The 23,082-nt window shown below is 39.6% G+C and overlaps 1 protein-coding gene across 2 annotated transcripts in view; it reads left to right on the top strand.

Moving 5' to 3' along the window:
- The window catches only part of PLEKHA8 (pleckstrin homology domain containing A8), a 56,285-nt gene that overhangs the window by 8,076 nt on the left and 25,127 nt on the right, over positions 1-23,082 (top strand). For both annotated transcript variants that reach the window (XM_044246307.1, XM_044246308.1), the window contains exons 2-9: positions 10,172-10,288; positions 11,462-11,617; positions 12,989-13,113; positions 15,888-16,046; positions 17,055-17,095; positions 18,582-18,739; positions 20,840-20,999; positions 21,358-21,443. In XM_044246307.1, the coding sequence (XP_044102242.1) occupies positions 10,172-10,288; positions 11,462-11,617; positions 12,989-13,113; positions 15,888-16,046; positions 17,055-17,095; positions 18,582-18,739; positions 20,840-20,999; positions 21,358-21,443 (1,002 nt within the window). The remainder of the gene's footprint in view (positions 1-10,171; positions 10,289-11,461; positions 11,618-12,988; positions 13,114-15,887; positions 16,047-17,054; positions 17,096-18,581; positions 18,740-20,839; positions 21,000-21,357; positions 21,444-23,082) is intronic.

Consider the following 23,082-nt stretch of genomic DNA (forward strand, 5'->3'; position numbering starts at 1 on the left):
CCTTTTGCTTTTCTGCCTCTACTGGCCATTATATGCAGCTTGGATGGAGACCAGCCCTCCATCTTCTGAGGCCCATGTAAGCAGCCAGAAATGATACAGGGAAGAAAGAATATGATTAAGGTATAAAACTGGTCCAAGGAAATAGGCATACCTTTGTTAAGAAAAATGTAGGAATCCTAAAAAGAAGGGAGGGAGAAAGAAAGAAAGGCATGGGGGAGGGAGGGAAGGTGGAAGGGGATGGGAAAAGAAAGGAAAATGTAGGAATCCTTTTTCAGAAGTTGTCAGGGAAGACTTCATGGAAGAGGTGGGACCAACAGGTGGGTGGAATTGACCCGGGCAGAAGGGAAAGGCGAGGGAACAGAAGTGACTCTCAGTAGGAAACCAGCAGTACTAAAAAGGAGAGTTCTGTCCTGAGAGCAGGAGGAAATACTGGGGTGTTGTTGGGCTAAGCCAAATCAACCCTGATAGTTTTTAATTCGTAGGGAGTTACTTGGAGTTTCTCAATAGGAAGGAAGAACAGGTAAAAACAGTACGTAAGGAAGATTTAGCTGGCTAAAACATAATAAGGAAGGAGGGAAGGCTGAAATACAGGAGAAGATGATGATGGAAGGGGGAAAGGGAGGCAGTATCCTCCATTTCACAGATGAATAAACCAAGGCTTTTAAGATAAATAATTAACTTAGAATCACACAGTATGGGGCACCTGAGTGGCATAGTTGGTTGAGTGTTCAGCTCTTGATTTCGGCTCAGATCTGATCTAAGGGTCATGAGATTGAGCTCTGTGTCTAGCTCTGCACTCAGCAAGAAGTCTGCTCAGGTTTCTCTCTCTCTCTCTCCCTCAAATAATTAAATCTTAAAAAAAAAAAAAAAGAATTTTCACAGCAAATAAATCTTGAGCCAGGTCTGCCTGACTTCATGTCCTTCCCATGATTTTATGCCATATGCCTCAGCATGGGCATGGTATAATGTTGAAGCCAAGAGTGAAAATGAGGGCAGTTGGGAAAGACTTAGAGACTGAACTGGAGGGATGGGGCAGAAGTGGCCCTCAGATGTGGAGCTAGGATAGTAAGAGGATGCTGGGTTTGCTAAAAGTGACATTATAGTCAGAAGAAAGATGACATGTTAAACCTTAGCTATTCTGTTTAGTCCACCTCTTTCATTTATAAATGGGAAAATAATGCCCAGAGGAATTAAGTAATATGCTCAAGATGACACATCTAGATGTTATGAGTCTGAACTTGAACCAGTTTCCTATTTTCTTGATTAAGGTGATGGTAGGACATGTATCAGAAGCATTGCCTAGAACAAGTAAATTTAACAAATATACGGTTTGATAGCCCAAAGCACACAGCAGAGGTAACTTACAGCAGGCTCAACAGAAGAGAATATCATTTGTATGATATACTGTAATTACAGGCTCCTCACCATCTGCATGCCTGACTCCCCAGTAGACTATTACTCTTTGAAGTCTGAGATCTTCTTTTCTCTAAATCTCTAAGCCTGGCAAATTATAAGTGCTCAAAAAATGCTTTGTGAATTAATTAATGGTAAATTGAGGAACCTATAATTTAGTTAATGCTTGGTTATTTTCTTTACTATTAGGGATGTCTCTTCCCTTCTTCCCAGCTGCAACAAAGTCTTATGACTGACCCGGCAGAGGAGCCCACAGCCTTGTTATCCACTGTCCAGTCTGAAGCTCCCAAAGGGAAGCCAAGTTTGGGGGGAGGGTTCTGATGAGGTGGAATATGGCTGAGCACCCACCACTGGACATGGAAAACACCAAAACTGTAGAGGTCAGGGGTTAGTAACTGCTTTCCTTCAATGTAAAAATGATAATAGGTTTTCTCACCTTTAACATATCTATAGAACATCCCTAATATACTGTATTGTAACCATCATATAATATGTATGGGTTATGAATACAGCAACCATAATTTATGGTGAATAAATTAAGTCTTGACTCACCATTTCAGAAAGATTGTTACTCCTATAAAGACATTTCATCTCCCTTTATTTTCTTGACATTAGCTATTTCTCTTGAAGTAGATTCTGCAAAAGAATTGACTTTCCTATTACTTTGACTTAAGATAGAGGTTTATGGGTTTTGAAAGCTGAAAGAGACTGTTAGACTCATTCTGTAATACTGTATAAGAGGAAATTAAAACTGAAAGATGCATTCAGCCTTTTTGCTTCTTTTCTGTTCCTGTTTGATTATGGTCACTAGTGTTTACCTCTTATGGTTGATGTAAAAGCACCTTTCAATAATTTTTTTTCTTTATACTTAGCTTAATTTCCTTTTTTTTTTTTTCTTTTTTAAAGATTTTATGTATTTGAGAGTAGTGAACAAGAGAGAGAACAGAGCAGAGGCAGAGGAAGAGGAGGTCGACTCCCCACTGAGCAGGGAGCCAGATATGGGGCTGGGTCCCAGGACCCTGGGATCTTGACCTGAGTTGAAAACAGGTGCTTAACTGACTGAGCCACCCAGGTGCCCCTTAGCTTAATTTTCGTTAAGAGATTTAAATAGCACTTTCTTTTGTTTTTCTGCTTTTCTCTACAGCAGCATTTCGTTACGGATTTTCAGAAATTTGCAACGTTATTTTTTTTTATTTAATTTTTTCCTGTTAGGCGATAATACTGTAAACTTTTGGTTTCCCGTAACACCTAATTGGTAGAAGTTCTGAAGAAACTATGGTGGGTTTATAGGCAGAGTGTAGTACCTTAGCATGAGGTTGACATTTCACTTAGTGGGTTTCCTACTAGTCCTGTTTAAGAGTGTTGTAATTGGGCTAGGATGGAATAAGCTCACTGTAGCCTCTTTCCCACTGAGTACAACTTAAAACAAAACAACGTACTCACGCAACTACCTGAGAACTCTGAAAAGTAAATAATAGCAAGGAGACCGGGGAGGGAAGCAAAACCACCACCATGGTAAAGGTGAATACTCTTGAAACAAATGGAAAGGTATAGGTTCTTAGCAGAGAATTATAAAATACTGAAAAGGACTAAATGGGCATTTTAGAACTAAAAAGTATAATATAATTTTTAAAAATCAGTCAGTAGATGGGCTCAGTAGAATATAGATGACACAGAAAAGAAACAGTGAGCCTGAGGATAAGTCAATAGAAATTATCCAATCTTAAGCACAGAAAAAAAAAAAATTGGTATAACTGAAAGGAAAAGTAAATCCACAATTATCTTTGAAAACTTCAACATTCTTCTCTTAGTAATCCATAGAACAAGTAGACAGTAAATCATCCAAAGATACAGAAGATCTGAACGCTCTCCACCAATTTGACCTGACGTTTGTAGAGTAATCCTTCAAACAGCAGCTGAATACTGTATTTTTTTCCCTTTGTAAAAAGATTTATTTATATATTTGAGAGAGAAAGTGAGCATGAGCAGGGGGAGGGGCAGAGGGAGAAGCAGCCTACCCTCTGAGCCGGGAGCCGAACCGGCGGCTGGATCCCAGGACCTTGGGACCATGACACCAGCTGAAGGCAGACACTCCACCCACTGAGCCACCCAGGTGCCCCTGCTGCATTTTTGTTGTTGTTGTTGTTCAGATGCATGTGGGACATTCACTAAGATCAGTCATGTTCTGGGCTACAGTAGAAACTGTGCCCGATTGAAAACAATGCCCTTTCTTTAACAGAAATAAACTAAAAATCAGTGACAGAAAGATGTGGGAAATCCCCAAATGTTAGGAAATTAAACGATATACTTCTGAGTAACCTGTAGGTCGAAGAGGAAGTCTCCCAAGAAAATTGTGAAATAGTTTCAACTTAAAATGAGGACACAACAGTGGTTGGCCAGGGATAAAATGTGGGAAGAGGGCTTGACCTCAAAGGAGCAGCACAAGGGAATTTTAAGGGGAGGATAATGGAATTTAACTGTATCTTTATTTTTTTTTTAATTTTTAATTTCTTTTTAAGATTTTATTTATTTACTTGAAAGAGAGAGAGAGACAGTGAGAGAGAGCATGAGATGGGAGAAGGTCAAAGGGAGAAGCTGGCTCCCTGTGAAGCTGGGAGCCCGATGCAGGACTGGATTCCGGGACTCCGGGATCATAACCTGAGCCAAAGGCAGTTGCTTAACCAACTGAGCCACCCAGGCACCCTTTCTGTATCTTTATTTTGGTGGTTGTTCAAAAATTTTGCATTTATTGAAACTCAGAACTGTTAACCAAAGAAGAAATTTCACTACATTTAAATTTTAAAATATTTTTAAGAATTTAAGTGTCAGGGTGCCTGGCTGGCTCAGTCAGTAGAGCATGTGACTCTTGATCTTAAGGTTGTGAGTTCAAGCCCTGTGCTGGGGATAGAGATTACTTAAAAATAAAACCTTGGTGGGGGGAAAAAGGAAGTAAAGTGCCTTTTTAATGGAGTACCCTTTTTTTTTTTCCTTTAGTGAAATGTTTGGATGAGTTACTTGTCACAAGGGTACTGAGTAAAAAAAAGAAAGCTACGGTATTTTTTAGACATGAGTATGACTCACAAATAATCACTTTTTGGTTTGGACCTTTAAAGGAGTAAGAACATCTCTAGAAATTCGGATTTTAAAATGTAGTTGTGAAATTAAAAAGGAAGAAAATATAGTATAAATTAACATGAGCTATGCTATTTTAGATCCAAATATATGTACATTTTTATCAAGAAAATTATGCTCATTGAAAAAATACATATTGTTCAACAATTAGTTGAGCTGAAAAAAGTGAATTTTGCAAACAGTTGCTGTCAATTAAGCATAGACAGACATTGCACTATGTAAGAAAAGAACAAGCTGGTAACAGTTTGGGAATAATGATATTCAGATTTTCAATTTCTTTGAATAATGTTTTAAATTTTTTAGAGTATAAGTTTTATACTTCTTTTGTTGAGTTTATTCCTAGGTATCTTTTTCTCTTTGATGTTATTATAAAAGGAACTGTCTACTTTCATTTTCAGTTCATTGCAACTGTATACAAATACATTTGATACCTGTATAGTGGTCTTCTATCTTGCAACCTTGCTAAACTTATTTTAATAGTCTTTTTTATTGGACTCCTTAGGTTTATGCTTTGTTTTGTTTTGAAATATACAAGAGTGTCTGCAAATAGAGGTGGATTTGCTTCTTCCTTTCCAGTCTGAATTGCTTTTATTGCATTTTGAACCCTAATTGCCCTGGCTAGAACCTCCAATAATGTTGAATAGAAGTGGCGAGAGGAAGCAGCCATATGTTGTCTTGGGAAAAGCATCCAGTCTTTTGTCATTAAGTATGACTGACTCTAGTTTGGGGTTTTGGGGTTTTTGGTTTTGCCTTTTTGGTTTTTTTTGCGGGGAGGGGAGGGCTTTATCAGGATGAAGTTCTCTTCTGTTCCTAGTTGGTTCAGTTTTTGTTATGAAAGGGTTAGATTTTGTCAAGTGCTTTTGCTTTTTCTACATTTAGTGAACTTGATCATGTGATATTTAATAATCTTTTATTTAGGGAAAAAACCAACTCAGACTTGAAGGGGAAAAAAAGATATTTATTGGCTCACTTTTTGTGCTCGCTTCGTATGACTGACTCTAGTTTGGGGTTTTGGGGTTTTTGGTTTTGCCTTTTTGGTTTTTTTTGCGGGGGGGGGAGGGCTTTATCAGGATGAAGTTCTCTTCTGTTCCTAGTTGGTTCAGTTTTTGTTATGAAAGGGTTAGATTTTGTCAAGTGCTTTTGCTTTTTCTACATTTAGTGAACTTGATCATGTGATATTTAATAATCTTTTATTTAGGGAAAAAACCAACTCAGACTTGAAGGGGAAAAAAAGATATTTATTGGCTCACTTTTTGTGCTCGCTTCGTATGACTGACTCTAGTTTGGGGTTTTGGGGTTTTTGGTTTTGCCTTTTTGGTTTTTTTTGCGGGGGGGGGAGGGCTTTATCAGGATGAAGTTCTCTTCTGTTCCTAGTTGGTTCAGTTTTTGTTATGAAAGGGTTAGATTTTGTCAAGTGCTTTTGCTTTTTCTACATTTAGTGAACTTGATCATGTGATATTTAATAATCTTTTATTTAGGGAAAAAACCAACTCAGACTTGAAGGGGAAAAAAAGTTATTTATTGGCTCACTTTAAAAAAAAAAATCTCACTTAACTGAACAGTTCAGTGGATATCTTATCTATGGTTATAACATGGCCTTATTGTGAATGTCAGTCCAGATTTGCATTCTTTTCCTGCTTCCCTCAAATCTTCCTACACCGATTCCCTTCATGTGTGAATCATGTTTAGGTCTCTGGTGATGGCAGAATGACTATTGGCAGCTCCAGGCAAACATCTTCAAGACCAAAGGAAAAAAGAGAGTCTCCGTTTCTTTCTGCCTTTGTCCAGACCCAGTAATAGTCCCAAGTTTATCTTTGGTTCACTTGCCTGTTGCAGAGTGTATCATTGAGGACAGGGGATGTGAAGTGCCATTTAAGCCTTAATCACCTGTCCCCTCTGGAGCTGGTCAGCCCCACCCAACTACGTGGATAGAGTATGGAGAAGGAGATCTTCAGTAACAGAAATGTGTCGGTTGCCAAAAATAAATATCCACTATGCCTTCTGTAGTGAAATAATCCAAGATAATGTGAAGTGTGTGAAATTGGCATTTAAGTACTTTTATTCCCCTACCCCATCCTTGGCAGGGGTAGCTTATATAAGCTAAAACTTTTCTCTGCTCATTGAAGTTTCTTGTCTAATCCTTCCAAGTGGGGGGTTTGGCTGATACCAGATTCCATCTCCAATAGAGAATGGCTTAAAAAAGCAGTGGGGGTTGGACAGGAAGATTAATCTAATGGTAATCTAAGAGAGCAGGGACCTGTTACACCCACAGTTTTCATCTGCTTTTTTGTTACCTTGAATATTTTATCATTTTCAAGTATGTTAGTGAGGGTTTTCTAGAAAAACAGATCCAATAGATACAGAATTGTATACGTATTACATGCATACATGTTTATGTATGTGTGCATATATCATACATGAAGGGTTTTATCCGAGGAGCTCTGGCAGTCATGTATGAGAAGTCCCATGATCTGCTCTAGGCAGGCTGGAGAATCAGGAAAGCTGGTGATGCAAGTTCGGTGTGAGTTCAAGGGCCTGAGAATTGGAGTGGTGGATGGTATAAATCCTGATCTGGGTCTATAATCCAGAGAACCAGGAGCACCGGTGTCCTAAGGCAGGAGAAGATGGATGTCTCAGCACAAAGAGAGAACAAATTCTGCATTTTTCTGCCTTTTGTTCTACTCACGCCCTCGGTGGCTTGGATGGTGCCCGCCTGCAATGGTGAGGGCAGTCTTTACACAGTCTACTGATGCAGATGCTAATCTCTGCCACTGACACCCTCACAGACAGAACCAGAAACAGCATTTTATCAGCTGCCTGGGCACCCCTCAGCCCACCAAGTTGACACATAAAATTAACTATGACATCAGTCAAGGTAACCGCAAATTAATTTAAAACAGGAAATGGATTGATGGCCTCTTCATTCTTGCCTCTTTTCTCATACAGTTATTAGTGAGCTGTATCTGCGTGTCCCAGTCCCACTCCAGACTCTCCATTTCTCTGCCTGTAAATTTCATATAATGGGAATGAGACCTCTGTGGTCTCTTAATGTGCCTTCTGAAAAATCAGTAACTTTATGCCTTAAAGAAAAGTTATTCCTGGGCGCCTGGGTGGCTCAGTGGGTTAAGCCGCTGCCTTTGGCTCAGGTCATGATCTCAGGGTCCTGGGATCAAGTCCCGCATCGGGCTCTCTGCTCAGCGGGGAGCCTGCTTCCTCCTCTCTCTCTCTGCCTGCCTCTCTGCCTACTTGTGATCTCTCTCTGTCAAATAAATAAATAAAATCTTTAAAAAAAAAAAAGAAAAGTTATTCCTGGTCATGGTTTTTATAGTTACAAAGTATAGGATAAAATAATGATATGTAGAACTTCCCCTGGTATAATTATAACTTCTAGGTAAATGTAGAACCTATTACAGGGAAGGTGGTGTTTCAGTTGCTATTACAGTTTACCAGCTACTTTCAAGACTTAACTGCAGCTGTGCTTCTCATGTGTGTGTGTGGGGGGCTGTTTAACTTTTTTCAGATTACTGGAAGATAAACTTAGTTTAGGGCCACATTTTTTCAATTTGTAGATATTTTTTCACATTTTAACAACTGAAGGTGGGAAGCATCTTTTTTTTTTTTTTTTTTTTTTTTTTAAGTTGGGAAGCATCTTAGAATCAGCACCATGTCATTACTTAAGGGGCAGGTACTTTTTTCTTGCATTACATAAAATAATGGCACGTCTTAAAATTGATGATGTGTGATTAATTTTCTGTGTCAGTTTTCCTGCACCCTGGGGTGCCTAGATGTTTGGCCAGACATCTTTCTGAGTGTGTCTATGAGGGTATTTCTGGATGGGATTGGCATTTGAATTGGTAGATTGCCTTTCCTAATATGAGCGAGTCTCATCCAATCAGTCAAAGACCTATACAGAATAAAAAGGCTAAGAAAGAGGAAACTCCTTCTGCCTGACTACGCTGGGACTTTGGTCTTTCCCCGCCTTCTGACCCGGACTGAAGGACAGCTCTTCTTGGGTCTTAAGCTTCTTGATTTGTGTGAATCAGGCATCAGATATCTGTATCTAAGCAGCCCTTAGGGTTGTGCTCAAAGCTCCTACAGGCCTCCTCTCTGTCTGCCTCAGCCGCAGAAGAGTCTCATCAGAAAAATGTATCCCTAAAGGGCTATAGCATTTCTGAGGAAGAAAAATATATATCTGACTGAGGACTGTGACAAGGCTTATGCAGAAATAGTCAGAGATGACATTTTAGAGAAGAAGATTGAGCTCAGGCAGCAGCCCAGAAGCAAGAATACAGAAAATAAGTTTGGTGTGTCTAGAATATAGATTGGCTAACAGCACTAGATAAGATGTATATTTCAACCGAATATGGTTTGTCCCCTGAAATTCTCCAAAGTAAATTGAATTGTTTTAAGATTATTTCATTTCAGTGGATCCTACTAAGTATTAAGTCAAAGTTATCTTCTCCTAGGGTTCAGATGCCCCTACGCACAGGCTTATTAGCACTCTGTAACTCTGTGACATTGAAAGGGCTGTAGCCAGGGCACAGTGCAAGAGCCCTGGACTCAGTGGGGAGCCCACACAGACCAGCTTCAGCCACTTGCTGCTGACAGATTCCAAAGACAGACAGACTGAGTGGTGGTGAAACAAGAAAATAATGTATTTCAGTGAGACCAACACTAACAAGTCAGCAGACTGATATCTCTAGGACAGTCTCCAAAGTGCTGAAAGTACTCTTGAGTTTATTCTTTGATTTTTAAATTTTATTTATTTTTAAAATTTATTTATTTTTATTAACATCTATTATTTGTTTCATGGGTACAGGTCTGTGATCTGTACAGGTACAGATCAGTCTTACACAATTCACTCCTGGGTTTAGATAAAGAAAATGTGGGGCAAATGTCAGTGGGTATGTACGCTGGGCAGTAAAGGTCAGGTGGATCACTGCCTTAGGGTTAATTGTGCAAGGTCTTGCTGAAGTCAGGACAGTGGTTTAAATGCTTGAGGGAGTAGTTTCAGTTCCTATCAGGGAATGCTTTGCCTATGTTAAGAGATAAGCGGTGAGAGGAACTTAATCAGGAAGCGGAGACTAGGGTCAAAATGGAGGTGGTTGAAGTCCTCTTTCAGAGCAGTGCGATGTTCTGCCTCATTTCGAAGTTTGGGTTAATTTTTCTTTTTTCTTTTTTTTGGGGGGGGGTGTTAGTTTTTCTTAACCAGAGGAGAAGAGAGCAGGAGTGTGATAACAATTTTCAGGAACCAATAATCTTTTATCTTAAAAGAAATTAAAAACTGGTGATTATTAGTACCGTATTAAAGGTAAAGGAAATAAAAATCACCAATAATCCTGTTAACTAGAGAATCATCACTATGTTCCTGATCCTTGCAGACTTCTACTATTATATTATGTGACTAAAAATATATGCCCCTGTGGGTGTTTGTTTTCAATTTAAAAACGGGATCATGCATACAGGTATTTACTAAGCTACTTCTTTCCCTTAGACTTTCCTCTGGAATTTAAGCTCCTTGGAGGAGCTGGGACCCAGCCTCCTTTGTCAGGTCCCATTGTTGTGTCCTGGGAGGCAGCTCCCAGGTAGGCAGTAACTGAGACCAGGCTCTTGCTTCTATTTGCAGGTTGGCAGCCTCGGTGGTTCCTTCTCTGTGGGGGGATATTATCCTACTATGATTCTCCTGAAGATGCCTGGAAAGGTTGCAAAGGGAGCATCCAAATGGCGGTCTGTGAAATTCAAGGTGAGAAACCAAGACATTTGCAGGATTTCTTTTTCTTTCTCCCATAAAATAAAAAAGCACTGGCCTCTGCGTGTCTATGACGTTCTTATGGTACAAAGATACATAGTGTTATGTCCCAAAGAAAGACTTGCAAATAAGACCTAAAACTGCCGCCAGTTTTTACAAGGAGGTTGTTGAAGAACTAGTCAAAATAAATGAGAGCAATGTACTTTACCACATATCTCGTGCTCATTTTTTAATCACTTGCTCACCTAAAGCCAGCAACTATGTGCAAAGCTTAGTTAGTTTTTTTACTGCAGCGTCAAATGCTTCTGTGTTTAGATCAGGATGCACGCACACACACCTTCTCACCACCGCTACATACTTAAAACAAGCAAACAGATAAAGACCTGCAAATAGCCTTTACTTCTTGGTTTGCAGACGTCTTGAGCCATGCTAAGAAGATGTGGCTCTGAAACAGATTAGAAGAGAAACAGATGAGAAGGGTATTTTGCAGCCAGATGGGAGGTGAGAGTGTGGTTTGCTTATTTCTTCTCCCAAAGGTCTCACACTTTTGTTCCAACTTGTGAAGGACAGTAGAAAAGGAAAAATAATTGTGTTCTTGATTGCTTTCCAGTAAACCCAAGAAGATACAGAGGCGCACCCTTACTTGCTGGCATGCAAACCTTTTTGGCCTCAGAGTGCTATTACTTTATACACACAAGCCAAAGAGAGATTCTGTCTCTATTCTGATAAGGAGAATTGAGTGCTTCTTTTTTTTTTTTTTTTTTAAAGATTTTATTTATTTATTTGACAGTGAGAAGGAGATCACAAGTAGACCAGCAGGCAGAGAGACAGAGGGGGAAACAGCCTCCCCACTGAGCAGAGAGCCCGATGTGGGGCTCGATCCCAGGACTCTGAGATCATGACCCGGGCTGAAGGCAGAGGCTTAACCCGTTGGGCCACCCAGGTGCCCCTGAGTGCTTCTTTTTTAGTCTTGGAGATATGTTGGAGCCAGCCAGGGCTTTTCCTCTTCATCAGCAGAGGCATCAAAGAAGAGATAAATAAACTAGGGGAGGTGGTAAGGGCTAGCTAGAATGACTTGTACCAGTTGAGCTCAAGAATTTGGGTGGGGTGGAGGCTACCCAGATAGGGCTCTTCTAGGTTTCTGACCTCCCTCTGCCCTGCTCCCAGTTCATTCCGTAGATAATACACGCATGGACCTGATAATCCCTGGGGAGCAGTATTTCTACCTGAAGGCCAGAAGTGTGGCTGAGAGACAGCGGTGGCTGGTAGCGTTGGGGTCAGCCAAGGCTTGCTTGACTGACAGTAGGACCCAGAAGGAAAAAGGTAAGTATCGATTGTGCTCTGGTCTGGAAACCTTGGGAATCTCCTCTGGCATCTCTGGGTTCTCATATTTGTTATCTTGCTTCTGACCATGTAGCCAGCTTTTTGTATCTTGCAAATGCCGTGTACCTCTGGAATTTAAACCACAGCTTGTATCTGACTCTTCTCTCTTAGCATATCATACTAGAGAGAGCACAGGCATTGGAGCCAGACACAACTGGATTCAAATCATGGCTTTTTAAGTTTCTGGCTTTTTGTCCTTGGCGTAGGTTACTTCATCTCTCTAATCCTCAGCTTCCTTATATTTTAAAAAGAGGTAATAACCAGGGTTAGAAGGGCTGCCATGAGGATTAGTAATGATATGAACCTGTTTAGTACCCAGTCTGGCACAAAGTTGATCTTTGGTAAACAAGCCTCGGAGCAGGGTACTTTCTGCAGTAACATCCCTTCCCTGAGGTGGGATGGATACTTAATTGTTAGGTTGCTACTGCTTAACGCTCATTAACTCAGCATCATTAGGTCTCCGGAGAACCCTGGCACAACTTTCTGTGTGGACAGGTGGCGGGGGGCGGGGGGGTGAGTGCCAGGACTTACTGCCTGAGCCCTAGCGTCACCTTCCCAGCCCCTGTCCCTGAAGAGATTGGCAGGGGACAGGGGCCTCTTTCTCATGACAGGTGTGGTAGATGTGCCTAACTCTTCAAGTAGACACAGGAAAATGGCCTCTTCCTTGGTTGTTTTTTAATGCTAAATTGGGAGCATATTCTAGACACTGTCAGCTTTGACTCAGATCAGGTTGTAACGTGTAGCTTTTTCATGGGGAGAAAAACAGAAATGATAATGACTCGCTGAGCCCTCAGCGCCAGAGTAGCTGGAGCGCTGTGCTAATGAGGGAGCAGCAGGTGCTCTGGCGGCGTCCTTAGTCTTGATGGGTGGCGTGCTGGACCAGTTCTGTGCATTAGCAAGCCACCTTATTAGTGATAATTGCACGTTATAGAGCAGTTTCCCAGTTTTGGGTACTGTTAACAGGTAGATAGCTGTGACCCCATTTTACAGATAGTGAAAACTGTGCAGCAGATGAACCCTTGACTCTGCTACCAGTTCTGACATGAGGGTTTGAAAAGTATGCTGTATCCTTATCCTTCTTCCTGTACTGGTGATCATTCAGTGTTGGCCCAAGAAATAATATAGATTACAAAAGACCAGACATCTCCTTTTTCTGTTTTTCTTGCCCTGATTATCTTCATATTTATTTTATCTGTAACCCATACCATAAACATCTGACTTTATGTACAGGTTATAACTTCCACTCTATGGTATGCTCACTAGTCAATTACTTATTCATCCTGATAATTACATTATCATTTTGTTATTTAGAGTTTGCTGAAAACACTGAAAACTTGAAAACCAAAATGTCGGAACTGAGACTGTACTGTGACCTCCTTGTTCAGCAAGTGGATAAAACAAAAGAAGTGACCACAACTGGTGTGTCCAATTCTGAGGTAAAAAACTACTTGTCTTAGTGACAGGAAAAGTAGCACCAGATGTTGCTTACAGGTATTGATTACTCTCACACAGTCCCTGACTATTTTAGAGCTAACTATTTTTCAAAGGAAAGAAGTAACAAAATTCAACAAAGAGAAGAAATGTGTGCATTTCAGCATACGGAAGCTTATACTTTTCCTTCATGGAATGAAGTCAGGATTAATTAGTTGGTAACATTTGGAACCTTCAACATTGGTGCCACTAGCCTAGCTGATGTACTAAAATGTGTTTTTCCCCACTTTGCATCACTTTATAAATAAAGCTTTACCTGTCTAGCACAGCTACTTCTATAGGTGTGGCTACTAACATACCAACATAACAACATCATGTCTATCAGTAATGTGTACCTGTCATCTTTGATGAGACTGTAACAAGATTTTACTTTACTTATTTATTTATTTATTTATTTTAAAAATAAGTTCTGTACCCAACATGGAGCTTGAACTCCCCACCCAGAGATAAAGAATTGCATGCTGGGGCGTGGCTGGGTGGCTCTGTGGGTTAAGCCTCTGCCTTCAGCTCAGGTCATGATCCCAGGGTTCTGGGATCAAGCCCTGTATCAGGCTCTCTGCTCAGCAGGGAGCCTGCTTCCTCCTCTCTCTCTGCCTGCCTCTCTGCCTACTTGTGATCTCTGTCTGTCGAATAAATAAATAAAATCTTAAAAAAAAAAAAAAAAGAAGAATTGTATGCTCTGTGGACTAAGCCAGCCAGGCACTCCTGTAAAAGGGTTTTCTTGGTGACATAGTAACTGTGCTTTAGTATAGACTAGAATTTTCAAAGATGGAGACATAGCTTTTTTCTCTGCCCATTGTCAGTAAGGATTACAATTTTTAATGTTTATTTATAAAGTTGTCATTTACTCATCCTAATGTATTAAGGATCTGTCTGGTGTTAGGCTGTGTGTTGAATGGTCCGTACTACCCATGGAGCTCTCTCTACTCTCAGAGTAGTTATAATCTGAACAACAATACTTACAAAATGAAGAGTTGATCGATTCCAGTTAATGGTCTTAGTAGAAGAATATTATGCCGCTGATGGTATATATGCTTTCAGATTTTCTTGTAAGGGTGATTTAACTCACTTTCATTCACTTCCATTTGGGCTTTCTTAGTCATTCTTGTACACAACTGCCTGTTGTGTACAAGACAGTGTGTTGGGAGGCAGGAGGAGAGGGATACCAAAAAAACCTTTCAGTCCTGCTCTTGGGATGCTTACAGTTCAGAGCAGTGATTCTCAGCCCAGAGCAGCCTTGCCCCTTAGGAGAAATTTGCAGCATTTGGAGACATATTTTTGGTCAACACGACTGAAGGAGTGCTATTGGCATCTAGTGTAGGGAGGCTAGGATGTTGCTGCACATCCTGCAGTGGGCAGGAGAGCTCCCCCACCAGCTTCCCCCACTCCAAAAATTAGCCCCCCATGTCAGTCATATCACAGTAGAGCCCTGGCCTAATGGGGAAGGGAAAATGGGAACATAGCAAATTTTTAAAATTAACATATTATGTATTATTTGCTTCAGGGGTACAGGTCTGTGAATCATCAGTCTTACACAATTCACAGCACTCATCATAGCACATGCCCTCCCCAGTGTCCATAACCCAACCATCCCAACACCCCAGCAACAGCAACCCTCAGTTTGTTTCCTGAGAGTAAGAATCTCTTATGGTTCATCTCCCTCTGGTTTCATCTTGTCTCATTTTTCCTTCCTTTACCCTATGATCCTCTGTCTTGTTTCTCAAATTCCTCATATCAGTGAGATCATATGATACTTGTCTCTCTCTGATTGACTTACTTCACTTAGCATAAATACCCTCTAGTTCCATCCATGTCATTGCAGATGGCAATATTTCATTTTTTGATGGCTGCATAGTATTCCGTTGTATGTATATATGTATGTTGTATCTATCTCTATCTATCTATCTAGATAGATAGAGACAGATACACACATGCATACATACATTCATATTATGTCTTCTTTATCCATTCATCTGTTGATGGACATCTAGGTTCTTTCCATAGTTTGACTATTGTGGACATTGTTGCTACAAACATTCGGGTGCACATGCCCCTTCAGGTGAGTACAATTGTATCTTTAGAGTAAATACCCAATAGTGCAATTGCTGGGTCATAGGGTAGTTCTATTTTCAACTTTTTGAGGAACCTCCATACTGTTTGCTGATGTGAGGCTTAGCATGAACAACTCCATCTTGGGCCCAGTCTTGTTTCATTTATACCATTAAGATGTGTTTACTGTACTCTATAGTCAGGGTGTGACCTCAGTTTCCTGAACAACTTATTAATATCAATATTCAGAGGAAAAACACCCTGAACAAGTAAAATAATGGGAGAAAAGGTGATTAGATATTCAAAAAGAATTCCAGTTGCTAAAAGCTCTTTAAGTCATCTGTACCAAAAGCCAAAAACCCATTCTGAAAGTAAAGGATGAATGACTTATGGTTTCTAATTCTTCTGTTCTAGAACCTCATTTTTACTCAGGCAATGGGAGACATTTTTCCATTGATTCCACTGATCTTTGGTCCATGTGATTCCCTATTTCATGTTAGTAGATAAAGTGGACTCAGTATTTTCCTTTTGTAAATGATGTACGTATTTGTCCAGCAAAATAGCTGGGTACATTATTACTACACTGTGGATAAAAACCTCTATGGACATTCCGCCATCAGGCTCTTTCTTTTTTGGCAAGGTAAAGGAGTCTTTCTCTTTTGTTCCATAGGAAGGAATCGATGTGGGAACTCTGCTGAAATCCACCTGCAATACTTTTCTGAAGACTTTGGAAGAATGCATGCAGATAGCAAACGCGGCCTTCACCTCTGAGCTCCTCTATCGTACTCCCCCAGGTTCACCACAGCTGGCTGTGCTCAAGTCCAACAAGGTAAAGCCAGCTCAGCTTGGCAGCAGCAGGACATAATGAAAAGCTTAGAAGTTAAAAAGTGATGTAATGAACCATGTTAATCATCACCCTTTGGTGATTGAGAAAGACATTTTTTTAGTGACCTTCCCTTGATGTCCACTTATAAATTTCTGCCCTCAGTCCTCCATATCCATTAATTTTTAGCAGTTTTATCACCTAAACCTGTCTTCGATGTAGCTAGTCTCTTTTCATCCTCCTTGTCCAGTGAATCTTGCCAAGATTTGTGGTGACCTTCCAACTAGCTACTTTCAGCCTAACCCTGCAGCCAATGGTATTTCTGTTCATGAAGTGTAAACTGGACCACTTTACCTAAACCTCTCAGTGCCTCCTTCATTGCCAAAGGTTAATGTCAAAACTTCCAGACCCCCAGCTTCTTACTCTGTCATTACCTGGCTTAACATACTAACTGCATATAGCTCCCCTGACATCTTCACACCGTTTCCCAGTGCCAAGCATGCTGTTCTCATTTATCTTCCCCTCGTTAGCCCTTCCCCATCCTTCAGTATTTAATTTCCCCCTCCCTGAATCCCTAAGTAGGGCTAGGAACACCTCTATGCATACCCCTATTTTAGGGTTATTCTTATTGAAATTACCTTAAGGGTAGGAACCTCCATACTGTTTATCTTTATACTTTTAGTGTTTGAGACAATGCATCATCATCTTTAATGAATATAACTAAAATTATGAGAAAGCCAACCACCAGGGGTTTGGCTATAGCAATTAGATCCTTCAGAAGAGCCATCTTCCTTTTCCTTAGAAATGTGGGTACACTTACTGGAAAAAATACAAAGTACTGGTTGAGATTAATGACTCCCTTCTTTTGGGAGAAATTGTTCCTGTTGAGTCGGGCAGTTATATTATGGTCATATTTACCACTTTGATATGTGATGAAACTCTAAATATGCTCTGTTGAAGTTTAACATGAAGCTTTCTTTCTTCTTTTTTTTTTTTTTTCCGCTTCTTTTAAAGATGAAACATCCTGTTATACCGATTCATAACTCATTGGAAAGGTACAGTAACTCTTTTGGTTTTTCTTCTTTCTAAAACAAATAATTTTTTATTGTTTGTTTAAAAAAATATTTTGATCATGATTTGAAATAATACCAGAAGGAAACAGTATCTGATTTCCCTTTTGGGGGTGATCTTGAAGCAATGCAGACCTTTCATTCAGCACAGACTACCCGGGAAGATGTTTGCATCCCCCCCCACACCACCCTGGTATGGTTGGGCCTGCCCAGCACAGTAGTAACTTTTAATTGCTCTAGTGTGCTGTGGGTTGGGACCTCTTCTTTTGTGGAGGAGCTGGACATTGACTTCAATGTGCTTTTATCCAGAAAAGACAGTACTATTTTGTTTTATTTAAAAATAAAAATGTTAGGTTGCCTTACAGTTTAAAAAAGAACAACTTAATATCAAAATCTAAACTAGTTCTTCCTCTAATTGCTCCTTCAGTTTTAGAAAAAAATACACATTTACATAGTTGTGTTCCTATTATTTGGGGTCTTTATTCAATTAGTATATTATATAACCATTCCTATATTTTGACATACTCCATATATTTGTCCTTTCATATTACTATTTAATGTTTCAACTCTCTTTGTATATTATTGTTTGCTTTAGTATAAGGGTTGTTCCAGTTTGGTTAACATTTTTACTTTGTTCTAAATATTTCTACTAGAAAAAATTGTAGCCTTTTTTCTCATGATATTTCCTTAATAAACACCTACATTTTAAATTGGTAAGTTGAAATATGGCATTTCTTTAGGGAAAAAATGCTTTTCCTGAGTCACCATAGAGCTTGGATCCTTTCCCTTTGTTTTTATTAGGCGAAAATATTTTTGTTCTAATTTGGTTGGATCTAATCACTTAGAAGATGTTGTGATTATTCCTTCAACAGAATTAGCTGTTCCACTTGCATGTTAAAAAAGCCTTTTCTGTTACCTTGAAGAGCAACAGATCCTCAGGAGGTATCCTGTGTCCTCCTGGGCTTTTTCTGTCAGACATACTTGGTGGGGCGTATTCTCCCCTAACCACAGCATGTAGCTTCTAGACACTGAACTGGTAGGCAAACACGTAGGAGTGGCTAGTGAGTATGAGAGCTGAAGAGAGAGAAAAACTTCCCAGGGAGAAGCTGAGGAAAGTGAGAAAAATGTTAAATATGTCCATATAGAAAGCTGATTGAAAACTAAAGAACTGTCAATGACTTTTTCCTGTTGCTGGTGGGGAGCAGGAAGTCTGAGTCACCTGAGGGTCCATGAGAAGCCAGGAATGGCTCTTTGATTGCAGAATCTCAGTTGGGAGATGGGCCAGATACGTCTGGGAGGCAGAAGCCTGAGACGTTTGACTGATGCAACAATACTGGTTTTTAATCACTCTTAGAAGGAGTTGATGCTTGTGAACCCCTCCAGCCTTTCTCGGAGTAAGCTCTATGTAGGCAATCTATGGAAGATGAAATAATTGGACTTTTTGGTTTTTCTCCTTATAAAAAATTTTCAGGCAAATGGAGTTGAACAGTTGTGAAAATGGATCTTTACATATGGAAATAAATGCTGATGAAGAAATCCTAATGAAAACTAAAAGCTCCTTATATTTAAAACCTGCAGAGATAGATTGCAGCATATCAAGTGAAGAAAATACAGATGATAATATAACAGGTAAAAACAAAAGTGAGGTCTGAAACAAGCGATTAAACTCAAACCATGGATCTTAGGAGTTTGATTGTTTATCCATGATGTGACACTTGACAGGGATTGGCCTCAAGAGAGTATACTAGTAGATCCGAAGGCAGACATTAGCTTGATAACACGGCTCACTTGACCACGTTGTGCCATCCCATCCAACCCAGTGTTGAAAAGGCAAAATGAGGAGGGTTTTTCCCACTCACTCTTCTTATCTGTGATGTCTGTGGGCTGCAGTGAGCAACAGCTGTCTGTGCTGACTTTGTAGAAAATATGAGCGCTTCACTGGCCTTCTGTTCTAAGTTCAAGATCCTTTGAATGTAAACTATGATGTCAGACTTAACAGAGTATAAAGGTGTGTCAGTTTAGGTTGCTCTGCTGGTTTCTAGTGAGACCAGAGGATGGCAGAATTCACCAGCCACCCATCAGGTTTTCACCCAGCCTTCTCTGTCCGTCAAGCCAGAGTCCCACGTTTCAGGTAATAGCTTGTGGTTGAAAATGCCACCCTTTCAAATTTGCTAATTCCATTGGCTCTAACCACTAAAACCAGCTTCAGATCAGTCCAAGACAACCATAGTAGGCTTTTATTTATGTTTAAGTGTTTAATAAAGAGAGGAGAATTTCTGTGGAAACAGTACTGTTATTTGGCCAATAATCTTACTTCTAGGAATTTGTCTCCAGGGACTAGTCAAGTTAAGGACAAATATCTGTGGACAGGGATATTCTTTATGACATTACATTTGATTCTCATTATTCGTGATTGTGTTCTATAAAGTTACTATAGATACTGAATTAGCAAATACTGAACCATTGCTTCTAGAGGAAAAATAGAGTTTAGTTCCTACAAACTGTTGTTCACAATTTGGTCGACTTATCAGTATATAGACTTGTTTTATGTGTGTTTCTGTTTAATATGTATTGTTTATTTAATATGTATTGTTGATTCATTAACATTGATCCCATGGCCAGTGGTACTATAACTTGTGCCTGAATGAAGTATACCTGACACATGTATTTTCTCCATAAGGCACATCACAGCCTTCTTACACTTAGAAAGAGTAGACATGGGGTACCTGTGTGGCTCAGTTATTAAGCATCTGCCTTCAGCTCAGGTCATGATCCCAGGGTCCTGGGGTTGAGCCCCACATTGGGCTCCCTGCACAGCAGAAAGCCTGCTTCTTCCTCTCCCACTCCTTCTGCTTGTGTTCCCTCTCTCCGTGTCTCTCTCTGTCAAATAAATAAAATCTTAAAAAAAAATTAGACAGCACTACACTTGAAGGTACCTGTAAACAGCAAAATCAATAACAAAATGCACAAAGCATCACCCTACATAAACACAGTTGTGTATAGTATAAGAACCAAGCAAGAAGACAGATTGTTACCTTGTTTGACCTTAGCTGGAAGCATGTATGTCAGGTGACTCAAATGTTCACCATCTACACATGTCTAGAAATGATAGCAAACATGCCACAAGCATTGATTTTTAGGATTACAAATAAAATATTATGAGAAGGCAAATTCACAAATACAGAATATGCTGATAATGAGGATCGACTGTATAACACTGAAATTTTAGAAACCACCTAAGTGCCCTCCATATGAGCTTGATGCAATATATATGGTCATTAAAATCACATTTTAGGGCACCAGGGTGGCTCAGTGGGTTAAGCCGCTGCCTTTGACTCGGGTCTTGATCGCAGGGTGCTGGGATCGAGTCCCACATCCGGCTCCCTGCTCAGCGGGGAGCCTGCTTCTCTTCCTCTCTCTCTGCCTACCTCTCTGCCTACTTGTGATCTCTCTCTCTCTCTCTCTGTCAAATAAATAAATAAATAAATAAATAAAAATTGCATTTTAAAAGTATTGAATGATAATGAGAATATTCCTGATAAACTGTTGAGTGAAAACAATCAGGACACAAACCTACATATATTTAAACCCAATTTTGTTTGTGTGTGTATATAGCATTTCACTGATTTTTATTTCTGTAAGCTTTTCTGTGTTTTAGATATATTCAACAAGGAATATATATTAATTTTGTAATATATAAGTTTAGTGATAGGTATTTTCTATGCGCAGTCCAAGGTGAGATCATGAAGGAAGAAGGAGAGGACAGCCTGGCGAATCATGATAGCAGCTTAGCACAGCCTGCTTCAAACTCCTCCAGTAGCTCTCCGGAATCCCACTGGGAAGAAGGCCAAGAAATCATCCCAACTTTTTTTAGTACCATGAATACCAGGTATTTGATACTTTCTAAAATCAGTGACAATTGGATACCAACTTTCCTTCTAGAAAATCAGTGTGGTATTCCTTTCAGGTGATGGCATAGTCTAACAGAACAGAGGTTAGTATCTGCTTTACCTTTCTGAAGCAGTGAGGAATTGGATTGTGAGACTATACCCTGAACACATTTTAGCTTGCTTTGGTGGATTATCTCTGGAAAATGATTTTATTGGACTATATTATAGTAGAAGAACAATCGCTGAAATCACGCTAAACGACTTGCTCTCCAGATGGGCAACTGTTTTCTCTGAACTGCAGAGAGTATTAATGTTATATTTTCCATCTTTCTCCTTTTGTATCACCAAACTGTTTAGCTTTAGTGACATTGAACTTCTGGAAGACAGTGGCATTCCCACAGAAGCATTCTTGGAGTCATGTTATGCTGTGGTTCCAGTATTAGGTAAGATTACGACATTTGTCTTAAATTCATTAGTCTGTAGAATCTTTCCCACTGCTGTTATTTTGTAGCAGAAATATTCTGAACTACATATAGAGTGAAATGACCCTTCTTGGCTACCTCTCCATATCGCTAGCCACATGTAGTTAAAACTGTTTGGCTTTGAGCATTATTGCATATTTGCTTTTTATTCCTACCAATGATTAAGTATTGGCCACAGAGTAGTATAAGGAAAAAAGGGAATTTTGTTTTCAAGAAATTATACTTTAAAAAAAAAGTAGTTGCGGGGTGCCTGGGTGGCTCAGTGGGTTAAGCCGCTGCCTTCGGCTCAGGTCATGATCTCAGGGTCCTGGGATCGAGTTCCGCATTGGGCTCTCTGCTCAGCAGGGAGCCTGCTTCCTTCTCTCTCTGCCTGCCTCTCTGCCTACTTGTGATCTCTCTCTGTCAGATAGATAAAATCTTTAAAAAAAAAAAAAAGTAGTTGCAGAACAGACCTACAGATCCATTAGTATAATGATACCGTTAAAACATTTTTTCAAAGATTTAAAAATTATCTGTAGAAATTTAAGTTCAGATATAGAGTCAGTAGAACTCTAGTTAGTGATTAGGCATCACTAATGTGTTCAAATTTGTTTTATGACCTACTTAGCTATGCATCTTTTTTTAATCTTTTTGAAATTTTACATATCTTTTTTGAAATTGAGATATAACTTACATAGAATTTAAGTATTATGATTCAGTAATATTTGATAAACACATGTACGCCCATGTAATCCATTTCCCTATCAAGATATAAAATGTTTTTATCACACCAGAATGTTCCCTGTGCCAGTCAACCCGTGACTATCACCCAGCCCAAGGCAACTATTTTACTGATTTCTGTCACCATAGATTATTTTTGCCTTTTCTAAAGTCTCATATAAGAGAATCATAACCATACTATCTACTCTTTTTCATCTGTGTTTTTCTCTCAGTGTAATGTTTTCATCCTTATTGTTATATGTATCCGTAGTTCATTCCTTTTTATTGCAGAATAGTATTCTATTAAATGAATGTGTAATTTGTTTATTCATTCTTCTATTGATGGATGGACATTTGGGTAGTTTCTTATTTGGGGCTATTACCAGTGAAATTGCTCTGAGTATTTTTGTGTCTGCTGGCATATTTTTTCATATCTTGAGTAAATACCTAGGAGTAGAATTGCCAATTCATTGGGTTCATCTGTTTAACTTTATAAAAAGTGGTTACACAGTCATACAGTTCCAACAGCAATGTATGAGTATTCTGGTTGCTTCTCATCTTCACTAACACTTGGTGGTATTGAGTGTTTTGGTCTGGCTATTCCTCTGAGTGTTTAGTGGTATCATTACGGTTTTAACTTGTGTTGGGGAGGAAGAAATTTACTCTGTCCTCAGGGTCCTCTGGCTGGACCAAGAATCACTTTGACATGAGACAGAATAACAGGAGAAAATCAAATTTAATTCCATACATATGGAGAATCCACACAAACATGAAATTACAAAGACAGGGAACATGAGGCTTAGATGACTTCCTGCCCAAAGGAAAGGGTTAGGGGCCTGCGGGTGGAGGTACAAAGGGGAGGAAAACCATTAGGAAGATAAGAGGAAATGTTTGGAAAACG

Source organism: Neovison vison, chromosome 4 (assembly GCF_020171115.1).
Source record: "Neovison vison isolate M4711 chromosome 4, ASM_NN_V1, whole genome shotgun sequence".
In the NCBI taxonomy this organism is placed as follows: Eukaryota; Metazoa; Chordata; class Mammalia; order Carnivora; family Mustelidae; genus Neogale; species Neogale vison.